The following is a 12,704-nucleotide window of genomic DNA, read 5'->3' as shown; positions in this document are numbered from 1 at the left end:
TAATGATGATTTCTCTGGCTTTGAAAATCTCACTTATTAAGAGGCTAAATTTTAATTTTTAGGAATGACCCTAATGTGGAAACTGCTAGAACACTAGATTGAATGTTCTCTTTTATTTTTAAAATGAGTTAGTTCCCTGACAATTTCACATTATCTAATAGAAACTACATTTTAGGGATTGTGGGGCAGAGGTTTCTAAATATAGCTGCAGGTTGGAATCACCTGGGATGATTTAGAAACTCTAGTGCCATCCCGAGAGGTATTGACTTTACTGGTCTGGATGTGGCATCAGGATTTTCAAAAGCTTCCAGGTGCCTCTAACGTACAGCCAAGGTTGAGAATCACTGTTCTAGGGTCTCAGGTTTAACCTTACCAGTCATTACAAAAAGCTCAGAATTACTGATTATTTTTTCAGAATTAGTCTCTAATTTTCTTCTAATTTCTAACCTGTGGCCTTAAGATGGGGTGACAAACTGTGGATGAAAATGAAAGTCTAAAGAAAGGACATGGAACTCTGTATATGGAATTTGCCCTTGAGTACAAAAGACATTTGTTAAGATAAGGTTGTTTTGAATTTCTGTTATTTAAAATAGTCTCCTTCTTGTCTTTATTCCAACCCTCAAATATGTTCAATATTCACACACACACACACACACACACACACACAGAGAGAGAGAATAAGAGAACAAGAGGGATTCAGAAATTGAGATAGGGAGAGGACTCTAAAAATAGTCCCCTACCCCTACCACCACCACAGACAGTTTAGGACTTTACATTATTCTCTGGGCATTTGGAGTTAATTGGAGTTAATTGAAAGTCAACCTGTTTGTCAATTGATCAGTCAGGCAGTCATAATGACTCTGCATTGTTACAGGCACTGCTGGGAATTTGAAGGTAAAATACAAAACAAAACCCAACAAAAGTGCTTTACCCCAAGCCCCTTGGTTAAGTGCAATAAGCTCCTCCTTGCCATTCCATTTTAACTCCTCTCTCTATCCAGTTTATAACCGTAAAACTGGAATCCCACCAGCAAAATGATTAATGCCTACCATGGGTTTAAAGCTAATATTCTTAACTAGTTTATTTTTTTTTTTATTTCAGAAATGTACCCTTTTGTGAGGTGTCCATGTCTCTTTTATGATACACATCAGAGTTTGTCTGGTGTAATGGTTACTTACGGTGTTGGTTTATACTGCTTACTAGAACGGATGGCCCCAGGACAGGATTCATGCCATATTTCTCACCGTACCTACAGAAGTACACACAGCATTGCACAAGGTAGGCTGTCTAAAACATTCATGGCACGGAATGCAGTGCTTTGGGTCTTTTTCTTTGAAGGAATAATAGAACCTCTCTGGAAGGAGGGTCGGTGAGTGGAGGGCAAAGGAAGAAGAGACAGATGGACATAACATTCTTTATAACAGGGCCTCAAAGCTTTTTCTCATATTGACCCATAATTCACCAACAATTAATTCTAACCAGACTTTCCAGTTTCCACTGTAAGGTGAACAAAATTTGTGGTGTTGGAACTTAAAGCAGATATTTACATACCTTGAAATATGTCTGTGCTATTAATGGACCCCAGCAAATTTATCTGTGGTTATTAAAACTCTAATATTCTTTTTACCCAGAAGAAATATTAGAAAAGGTTTTAAAATTCTGCTTTAATATCAAATATTTATTGTAAACTTTAGAAAGGTTGGTTCGATGGTTATTGTAGAGGTAATTTCTTTAAGTGCTCATGGCACTGAATTTCATTTTCAAAGCCACCTTAACTGCATTCCTACTACACATTCCATCAGCACCTGGGCTCTGAGGCTTTTACCATTTCATGAATAATTCCAGGCTAAGCTTGACAATCTTTTTCTCATGTCAATTAAAAAAAAAAGGAAAAGAAAAAATAAATAAAGCCAGACAGAGGAGAGGAGAAAACAAATGCAAGGAGATCACCTGCTAGAGAGTTTAATTTTTAAATTTCTAATGTAATATCTGAAAATGCCTATAGATAATTATATGTGTAGAGAAGTGTCTAACACATATCAAAAAAGTAGAAGGTTGATGTAAAAACAAGTGAACCAATGTAGATAATTATAAAATATTCTCTGAAGATAAAGTGTTGAACATAAACACATTATAAAAGAGACATGGATATTACAGACATAATAAGGTGGGGACGATCATTCCCTTACACCTAAAATCAGAATATTTTATTATTCAGTAGCAAAGTGCTATACACTGGGTTTCTTTTTCTTCAACAAAATAAAGCTTAGTGAATGTTCTTTTTCTTCTATAATAGAAAACTGATTAGACCACTGTTGTCAATATAATTAAATGAATAGCCAAAGGATATAATACCAGCATGAAGAACTCTTTGCTTATCCTACTTTAATATCAAAATAAAAAATACAGCTACATAGATCATATGCATTATCAGGTCCCCCTGAAAAAATTTTGCATAATTAGATTTTTACACAAAGGTTTTAAAACTCCAGTCATATCAGCAGGTTTTGACTACTAATGGAAAATGAAATTGATGCAATTATGTTGAACAGTGGCAGGAAGCATGGCTTTTAAGAGAATCAGCTTAAAGAAAAATTCCCTGTTGCATGTGCATTAAAGCTGTCAAAACTCTAAGCTAAAGATCCGCTCTCTGTGCCAGCTAAACCCCTGCCCAACTCCGGAAAGTAACTTTCTGAAGCCATGCCAAGCCTTTTGCTTGAAAATAACATCTTAATTGGTTTCTTCTAATAAAATTCACAATGTTCTTTTCGTGATGATAATACACTCATTGTTTTATTCCAGCTTAATGTTCTGGTCTCTTGGAATTTTCTGAGTATTACTGTTCAGGAAAAAAACAAAAGCCCATGAGCCTGAATTTATGAAGCGACAATCTAGCTAGAAGGACCAACAAAGTTGGAAGCTTTTGATTCCAGAAAGACTGCTTCTCTGAAGGATGGTTCTGTTTAATCTCAGATTTCTATACAATGGCAATGAGACTCCAATCTCTTCCCCTTGACTTCACCATTAGTACATAATAATATTTGGGTGTGTATACAGAACTAGAGGTTATTTAGAGAATGCTTAGGCTCTGATCAGCAACTAACACAAATTGAATTATCCAATTATTATTTTCAAATCAAGGGATAATTTAAGTCATGAGGTTTTGCTTTTGCTTGCATTAAGATACAAGTGTGAATCTATCTAATGGGTTAGAAAGGTTATAAAAAGAGTTCCAAAATATTTCCCACACCATAACAAAACTTCCACATGCCCAGTCATCATCTTAAGTTTCGTTATTAAAAGTTTTTCAATTCAGTCTATTGAATGTCTTGTATACATATGGATTTAACTCTAATTACATAATGAAATTCAATAAAGCTGTTATTTATATATTATTTATACAAGTCGATTTTATAACCACTTTGCTACTATTCACTTATTCCCTTAAACGAGAGGCCCCTGTGTTAAGAATTACATTTCTAGTGGAATTGTGTTTCTACATTTAATAGTGGCCCCGTATACTACTTCTACCTGACCCAATTACAAGTAAGGCCAAAAATACTAGGGTGTTAAACTCTGCTAACAGTTTCTAATTTTGTTAGTGCTGTCTTAAAACCTTCAGATCCATTGTGTTCATCATCAAATTTCAGTAATGCATGAAATGCCAGGTTGGTGCACTTCACACAGTTTGTACAACATTGTGTCTGTTTACAAAAGAGAAAAGGACTTCATTAATTTAACTTTTGTGAAGTGATGAGGATTTTGGAAAACAGAAGCACAGAATTAAAGATTATATTTCACATGCTATAATTGGGACTCTGCTCACTCTTTGGCCATTGATGCTAACTATAGTAACACCAGCAACTTGGGTTGTAAGACTTCACTGGCTGGAAAAAAAAGCAGGTATAGAGAACAAACGGAGGTATTTATCTTATTGGTGCCTTTACATATTATGTGCTCCCTTTATGTTCCTGTTATCTGGGCTAAAGATGGATTACCTCCTTCTTGCAGTCTGTTATTTGACAAGTCACTTTTTTCTCACTATCACTAGCCATCAGTAAAATGGGAGGGAGACTGGGCTCAAATACGTAAGTTACCAGAGTTTCTCCTCCTGGTCCTCAGCTCACTTGCACTAAGCTGTTACTACATAACTGTTACTATAACATTTTAAGTAATAAACTGTTTGCTAAACTAATAATCCAATTATTATATAATTATACATGTGTGGTTGTTCATAAAGGTAAGAAAACACATAAATAGGGCATTGAAAATGATGCCAGGAGTGCAACAGCTTTTTTTCTTACAGGTTTTGGTTATGTGCATTTACAAGAGGATATAGACTTAAAAAAGACCAAAATGGTATTAAAATATAATGGATTTTTACTTTTAGACCATGTGTATGTATGCGTGTATTTATTTATTTCAGATATATATACCCTCTCTATCATTCATTCTACCTTTAGAAAGTAAAAATCTATACTGAGGAAGTAGGTTTTCCATAAAAGAATTCAGCAGTTGCTTCTTTAGTGCCATTAAGTCTACACAGAGTCAATGTTTTCTTTTTGCTAGATCACCAGTCTGACCCTCATCTTAGAGGAACAGAAATTGTCTTCTGTAAAATTAAATTGTTTTAACTCTCTTGATCTATCAATTTCATATAGACTAGAGACCTGGCTTTAGCCATTACATTATATATAAGATTGAATATGAGAGCAGTCTTGTATTCAAAGTCTGAAAACCTGGTCATTTTTATAAGAAAATAGTTTAAGCAAGGTAGTAATTTAGAAATTAATTAGGTAGAATACTTCATTCTTTTATTATCCAGAATTTTAAATGCTCGTTAGTGTTAAAGTTGGTAAGGTAAGGATATTTTGCACTTCCACTGGCATCAGTTCAAACCAGAACATAAGATTACTTTAATGATTTATTCCTTCTAAGCCAATATATAGATGAAAAGAGTAGAATATTCTAGGGATTAATTATGGGGAAAATGGAAACCTGATGTACATAGCACATCAAATGAACTCTTGACTACAAGAGCAGTAACTTGGGAAAGGCAAGACACAAACAATATGTTAATTAATTTGCATGAATTAGTGATAAATTAAAATATAAATTTTCATATTTCTCTATTGCCTCAATCTTTGCAAAGAGAATTTGGAGACACATAATGTGGTATTAAGCATATTTAATATCTGATATATAATTACCTTCAAATTATTGCTAAAAACCAGTAGTTAGTTAAAAAGGTAAAGTAGGTTAAAGCTACAGTGTTGTACATACTTTGAGGGAAGAAATAGCCTGAGGGAAGTTTGTTAATATTCATATTAATGGCCTGGAATTTCTACAGATTTGGTAATATGCATTTGCACGATGTCTTGGATTCTATACAAGCATTGCTCACAACTAATTTCTTCTTCTTATACCATTTTGTCTTCTAGTTTTGTCACTGATATAGGACCTTAGCCAAGAGAGTTAGCCCCCTGGGGCTCCATGCCTACCCAATTTATGGGCATTCTATAATAAATGAGATAATGGCGAAATTCTTGGAAAAGTAAAAAGCACCCTACATATTACTACTGAGTGCTCAAAGACAGTTAATTCCTCTTGGATAAGGAGGGAGGGTTGAAATGATTTTCTGAAGAGCATACACCTTGAAAATGTAGAACGTATTTGCCATCTTTTACAACTCAGCACATTGTTTCATGGCTAGTACTACCCTAAAATAGCACATGGCTCAGCACTTAGCTCTGCCTTTTATGTACCCTTCTTGCCAACTCATACTCTGCACTAGAAAATGTCTCACCTTTCTGTTCCTTGCTTTTAAATGTGTTCTCTTTGACAACACAGGTTCTCAGTAATAAGTAAATAAAAATGCACAAGGCAAAGGAGTGCTGAAATTTGCCCAAACCTTGCAGCTCTCTTTCCTAATACTTCTGTATTTTTAAGAGTAATGGAACTAAAACCAAAATGATAATTATTTATACCTTGTTATATAAAAGATGTTCATGAAATAGAAAAATTGAGTGTATCTCAGTGTTATATATTTTTAATAATACAATGACATCCATGCAAAAGAATTCTTACATCACTTTTTTGTTATTTTTTTAAGAGAAAGTATAGAGTATATTGAACTTACAGAGATATACTCTGATAAATTTGCATAGTGAAATGAGGAGACTAAATAATAATTCTTTTTGATGGTTGTCCTTTACCCGAACTCACACTTGCTCCCTCAGCCACAAAGAGAGATCTCAACTATAGCAACAAAATAAACATGTTCTAGAGAAGTAATTCCCCTTATGCTTGCCTGGATGAATGACAAATTGCAGGGAGAATGTGAGATGATGTAGAGAATTAATTTTATTCCCTTTATTTTTAGGAAGGCTTCATGTTCTAAGCAAAAAGCGAAACTGTATGGTGACAATTTGAGCATGATAAAATCAGTTTACAGAACGCCTTCTTAAAAAACTTCATGTTATTTTCATTATGATTTTTGTGGATATTAAAACTATTTCTAGTGGCATCTACGGAAATGGCTCTGTCTCTAGAATCTGACTGCTTGTGTTCTAATCTCACCTCTTTCTGTCCCTGTGACCTCAGAAAAGTTACTTAATTTCTCCTCACCTCCATTTAATGAGGACAAAATTTTGCCTAATTCACAGTTTTGTTAGAGAATTAGGTGAGATAACGTGAATTATTTCGGACAATTCCTGTCAAAAAGGAAATATTAATGTTAGTGATTATTATAACCAACATAAATTACCAGAAATATTTTAGAAATACAGAAGACAAAATAGAATACTGCTATAATTAATGGAAAAATGCCTAACTTTGGATCTAGGTATATTTTTCTAAACTAAAATTGCAAATAAAAGCTATATAGCATACAGTTTTATCAATACACGTGAATACATCAACATATATGACCAACATGTGAACAAATTTAAAATTAGCTCTCTAGCATCACTGGAGCCATCTTCATTTGATTAAGAGTGCAATTTACTTAAACATAAATATTTAGACATATCTGTGGTTAATCCATGGAATATTATACTTTCTTTCCATGCAATTGCTTTGGTTGAATGACTGAATAAGCATAACACACAAGCTCAAGTACTGCTTTTTCACTCCCAGTTGCAGGAAACTTGTATTTTTGGAATGGCTTAACATCATAACATCATCTTTTGGTAACAGAATCAAGCTTATTAGATTCTGAGAAAACTCACCTAGGATGATAATTACCTTTTTTTATAAAAGGAAACTATATTTCCACATTTTTCTAAAATGTTTCATGAGAAATCCATAGAATGTTAATGTAAAATATCTCTATCCTAATATTTTCTAAGAGACATTCTTTGGAAAACCTGATTTAAAATTTCTCCCCTCCAATTCAAGTCTACAACAGAGATTTTGTTTTATTTTGATTACTAGAGTCCTATATTAGTATAGATTATAGGGAAAAATAGACATATAAAGCTATAACTCTTGGCAATTCTTCTCATCTTCTATTGCAATTGTATTTTATAACAGTTTTTAACTTCCTGCTTTACAGGAAGTTATTCTAGAGTTACTCTAGAGTTTATGCTTTAGATAATGTCCAAATCACACTTGCATTCATCAATCCCTTATTGATTTTGATGACACTCTCACAAAGGGAAAAGTATAGAGAGCTTCTTATATACACAGCACCCCTTGAGTTTTCATTTATTAAAACTTGCAGGTGTCTTTCAAGATCCTTAAGTAACATTTAACTGAAACCATCCTAAAGGGACTTAAAGGAAACTGTAATAACACAAACCTGAGAAAAATATTTCAGAAGATTCAGTATCACCAGAGTGAGTACTCTCTAAGATTAATGAAGAAATCAAGAACAACTGGCTCTATTTTTATCTCTTGGGCAACCACAAGATAAACTGTTTTAAAAAAATGTGCCTTGTAATGTTAATGCTACTAGAGTTCATAAAGAGACGATTTATTATTTTGAGTTTATTGTCCAATAGCAATTCATCAGCTTTTGGATCTAGCTCACTAGTTCACAGGGTTCCTTTTATTTGTTGTTTAATTAACTAAACTTCTTGTCAAATGAGGCAGATATTAAAAGATAAATGATGTTTTGTAAAATTCCACTGTCTTTCACTTACATACTATCAATGACCTGGAGACTTTGGGAGATTTATTACTGAAAATTCAGCACTGAAAAAAGGCAAAAAGAATCACAATGTAAATAAATGAAAGAAATGATAATCCTACGCAAGTATAAACCCTACTGGTATTATACCTATTTCCCAATTCAAAACTCATACTAAGTCACTTTTATGTTTTTCAACCACTGTCATGCATATGCAAATGTAAATGTAAAATTCAACCTTGCGCTGGAAGAGTCAATATTAGCTGAGAAAAATCTTAAGAAGCATTTGCATGAACCTTATAACCATTTGAAAAATTATTTGGCATGAAATCAGAATTATACAAATTACAAAAGATAATACCTATTAGAAGTTACGATTCTTTTAACATGCAAGATTTAGGTAGCACAAATGTAACTAATTAATAACATCTGAAGTGCATTCTCCCATAGGACTGATGCCCATCTGGTTGACCTTGCACTAGATCAAGAGGAAAGGCAAATCTGTAAATCACTGTTTCTCAAATGTTATCACTCCATCATTTCACCACAAGAAGAAGGAATGGTATGTGGATAGGAAAGCAGACCTCTTGTTTCACACACCTTTAAATTGACTGTGATGCTTATTTGCACTGTAAGCGAGGCAAGACTGAGTGGCTTCTTCTAAAGTTCCACCCCAACAGAGATAGGGAGAGGACAGTTTTAGTGAGGGAGACGTTTTCAAGACAAAAGAGCCAGTAGGCAAGGTAATTATGAGAATATCAAGATTCATAGAGGTATACAACAAATGATGCAAATGACCTCTGATGCAACTTGAAATTGTTTGTATTTCCTCAAAACTTCTTCCAATTGCTGTTTTTGACTGAGAAACAGTGATCGAAATTTTGAAATAGAAAACAAATGAAACTATATAAATATATATGCATGCTAATCCTGTACAAAGTTCTATATTTTGACTTCAAGAATAAACCATTTTGGAGGAAAGTTAGTAACCTACTCAGTGTGATATACAGATAAGGCATCCATTTGACTAATGAGAAACTTCAAATAAGAAACTTGGAATAGGCATCTCAACCTATGAAATCTCTTAAAAATGATATTGAATTAATGATCAAAATTTGTATTTTTTTTTTTTAAGACAGAATCTCGCTTTGTTGCCTGGGCTAGAGTAAGTGAAAATTTGTATATTTTAACAATCATTTTTGCCAATGGCACTTTTCCTATGATAGCTTGGCTAATATATAGTCCATTTTAAGAGTTTTAAAAATTGTTAACCTAGAAATTGTGGAATTTTATTAGATTTATTCTCTCTTGTTAATATAGCTCTTGAAAACATTATTCAAAATAAGTGATATTCTATCTCCCTCATTATTTATTAGTAATACTTTTGGAAAGGAAAAAATATCAGGAATTCTAGAACTTTTAGATCTATAATCTTATTCCATATTCTACATAAATTATAAAGTAAGTCATTCTGCGATAATCTGTTTTGAGTTTGAGAGCATTTAAAATATTAGAAATGTAGTATTTTAAAAATCCATCATAACTTCCAGTCACTGTATACCATAGCAGTCTCTGTCCTACATAGTTTTGAAGTTTGGTTCTAAAAGATTATATTACTTAATTTCCTTCTGTAAAATATAAATTGAAATTGTCTTTTCAAATACAGACTTGATGAATTATCTGTTGACATACTTTTTGTTAATATTTCCATTAAAAAGTTTGGGTTCATTTTGATAGAAGAGAAGGCAGTTTAGATACTTATACTTAACCTATTAGATCACTTCATCTCTATGTATACTATGAGAAATATAAAAAAACAGAGGGGACATTGTACTGCCTCTTAATGTCTTTTCTTTTTTGTACTTGATAAGCTATTTCATAGTTCTCAACTTGGGAGTAAAAGTGTGAGCAGACTGTAAGGTGGTTTAATAATTAAGAAAAAAATTACTACAAAGGCCTGTTTTTCCATTCTTCACAACTTAACTGCATAGCTATGGGTTTTAAGGGGAATGCCTGGCTTGGAGGCTAAGGACACAATTAGAAGCTCACACACTCCAAGTTCCAAATATGGCTCCTTCAGTGCTCATGCTGACCTTGGGGAAAGCTCTTGGTGACTTAAAAAGAAAGGGAAAAAAGATAGTCACTTGACTGATAAGTGTCAGTCATTCTGCTATTTGAAATCTGAGATAACAGAGAGTTTCAGAGACACTATAGGAAAATCTGTGAGTGTATTGTTTATTAAATGAAATTGAAAATATTTTTAATGACACTGAGGTTTATGCAGACAGAGTTGAAAGAAGCAATAAAAATATAAATGACCTTGACTGGCAGGATGGTGTTTCTCATCCATTACTTACTCCATCTGTCCAATTAGTATGGGTTACTCAACTGACCAAAATCATCCATCTGTAATTCGTTTCAACTGTAAATTTAAGCTCATGCATAAAACTCACGCATACCATTCTCTTAGAAGACCTTGCACCTTTTATGTATGTGAAAATCTGAATTCACACTCATTTCCCGAAGCTTCTGAAGACAACATTTGTACACACCAGCAATCAAAGGCATATTTCTAATTATTCTTTTAGGTCCTTTTCTATAAATTAGGGGACTATGCCAACCTCAGGAAATCCTTGTGGAAATAAGAGAAACACCATTAGAACAACACATTGTGTAACTAGTTTTGAGGCTAACATCCAAAATTTATTGGGAAAACTTTTTAGTAATTAGACCCACATAGCTCTTTCTGCTGGTGAGAATCAGCACAAAGGGGGCATTTCTAGGTAAATAACCAGGTAAATAATAAGATCAAAGACATTAGGCTTTGAGGTATTATTGACCATCTCCCCATACACACATGTGCAAATAGGAAGAAATATTTAAAAAATAAAAAGTATATATTTCAATCCTTCAACCATTTTCATGAATATTGTCTCAAGTGCAACAGAGGGTTCAGGGTTCTTTCTATTAACCAATAATATAAAATAACCATTTCACCGAAAAAGCAGCCCAGTAAATATTTTTAAAATTAATCAATTCTCAGTGATATTTTACTTTCTTTAACTTATTCATATTTGAATCTGGATAAGGAAGGAAAAAAAAAAAAGACTTCAAATAACATTTTTCCCAGAGTGTTTATCAACTTTCTTACCATCAAATGTTAAATAAACTCTTGCTTGGGGCTGGGAAGATCCTTTTACACAGATAGAGCATATCAATACTCCAACCAACACGCAAATTCCCCGGAATGTCATTTCTTCAGATTAGCAAGTTAATATCCAAGGGAAAAATACCTTTAAAAGAGAGATAACAAGTTTGTTATATTTCACTTCACATTTTAGGGGTACAAAACCCCAGCAATCTAGACAAAACACCCTATTCACAAAAGACACATCTGAACTTTTACAGTAATGCAAACAGTAGGAGGTGCTGTGACTTTGCTTCTCAGATATTGAAATTTGGATTTGATTCATTTGTGTCTGGAAGTCTTTGTAATAAGAGGAACTGCTTCACCTTCCAGCAAAATAATGCTACCATCAAAACAGAACAAAACACTGAGGAAAAAAAAAACTTATTGATTCCCAAGGGAAATGTCAATATTTTAACAGAACTTCTCCATAAAAATCCATTATATTGAAAGATGAGAATTGTACCAATAGGTTATTACTGGATGAAAAGTCTTTTTCCCCTAAATGTAATATAATACTAGTAGAGAAATCCCACATGAACATCCATATGTACCCACTCACTTCCATGCTCATCAGCTCTTTTGAAGTAATTGTCTCTGAAATGCTGTTTCTATACATAAATCTATGTGTGCTCAATCCTTGGTCACTAAAATCACTTGAATCAGTTATCTGCCAATTTATCCAGATGATCGAACAGCTGTTAAAGGATGCAGATGAGGTAACGAGGGACTTGTGCCAAATTCAAACCAATGACCCAGTGATGAGCGATCCAGGGAGCCATGTATCCACCAATGCATATTTTAAATAAATCAACCAGAAAGTAGGCTGTCAAAATTCCAAAAGATAAATCAAAGAGACAAGTAGTACTGCTTGAAACTGTAACTATAAAAATTGATACATGCTATTAACTAATGTCTGAATCCCAAAGATCATGTAATGTATTATAACAAATCTACCGGAGCTCTAGTGGCCACTAGAGCAAAGTAAACTCAGGACCATAAAAGAAATATGATCATTTTGCATCTACTGTAATTAAACAATAAAATGATAAACCAGTTTAATCTAGAAATTTATTTTTACAGGTTACAACAATGCTGATCTTCAATATTATGTAGCTTATTAAATTAAAATTATATCACTAACTGTATTCACTTCTTTACAAGTGCCACCAAGTGAAAAGACTGCTTCATTAATACAGAAAAAAAGGAAATTAAGCTGAACACGCAATTTTAAACAAACATAAGTTGAATTCCTATGTAGTGCACATGCTAAGAGAGTTAGAAATGAAATTGTATGCTTCCTTTACCACACAGATGGAGGAAACCCTAGAGATGTTTGTCTTGGTAATTTTCAAAAGAAACAGTTTCTTCCTGCTTCCACAACCT

At 33.3% G+C, this 12,704-nt stretch overlaps 1 protein-coding gene across 1 annotated transcript in view; it reads right to left on the bottom strand.

The window, feature by feature from the left end:
• The window catches only part of SEMA3C (semaphorin 3C), a 154,863-nt gene extending 143,435 nt beyond the window's left edge, over positions 1-11,428 (bottom strand). Inside the window, exon 1 of the mRNA XM_069461916.1 lies at positions 11,283-11,428. Within this exon, the coding sequence (XP_069318017.1) occupies positions 11,283-11,385 (103 nt within the window). The 5' untranslated portion in view covers positions 11,386-11,428. The remainder of the gene's footprint in view (positions 1-11,282) is intronic.
• Between the last annotated feature and the right edge of the window lie 1,276 nt (positions 11,429-12,704).

This window comes from Eulemur rufifrons, chromosome 29, assembly GCF_041146395.1.
Source record: "Eulemur rufifrons isolate Redbay chromosome 29, OSU_ERuf_1, whole genome shotgun sequence".
In the NCBI taxonomy this organism is placed as follows: Eukaryota; Metazoa; Chordata; class Mammalia; order Primates; family Lemuridae; genus Eulemur; species Eulemur rufifrons.
Note: the sequence above shows the minus strand (reverse complement) of the source record. Positions and strands in the feature narration are given on the sequence as shown.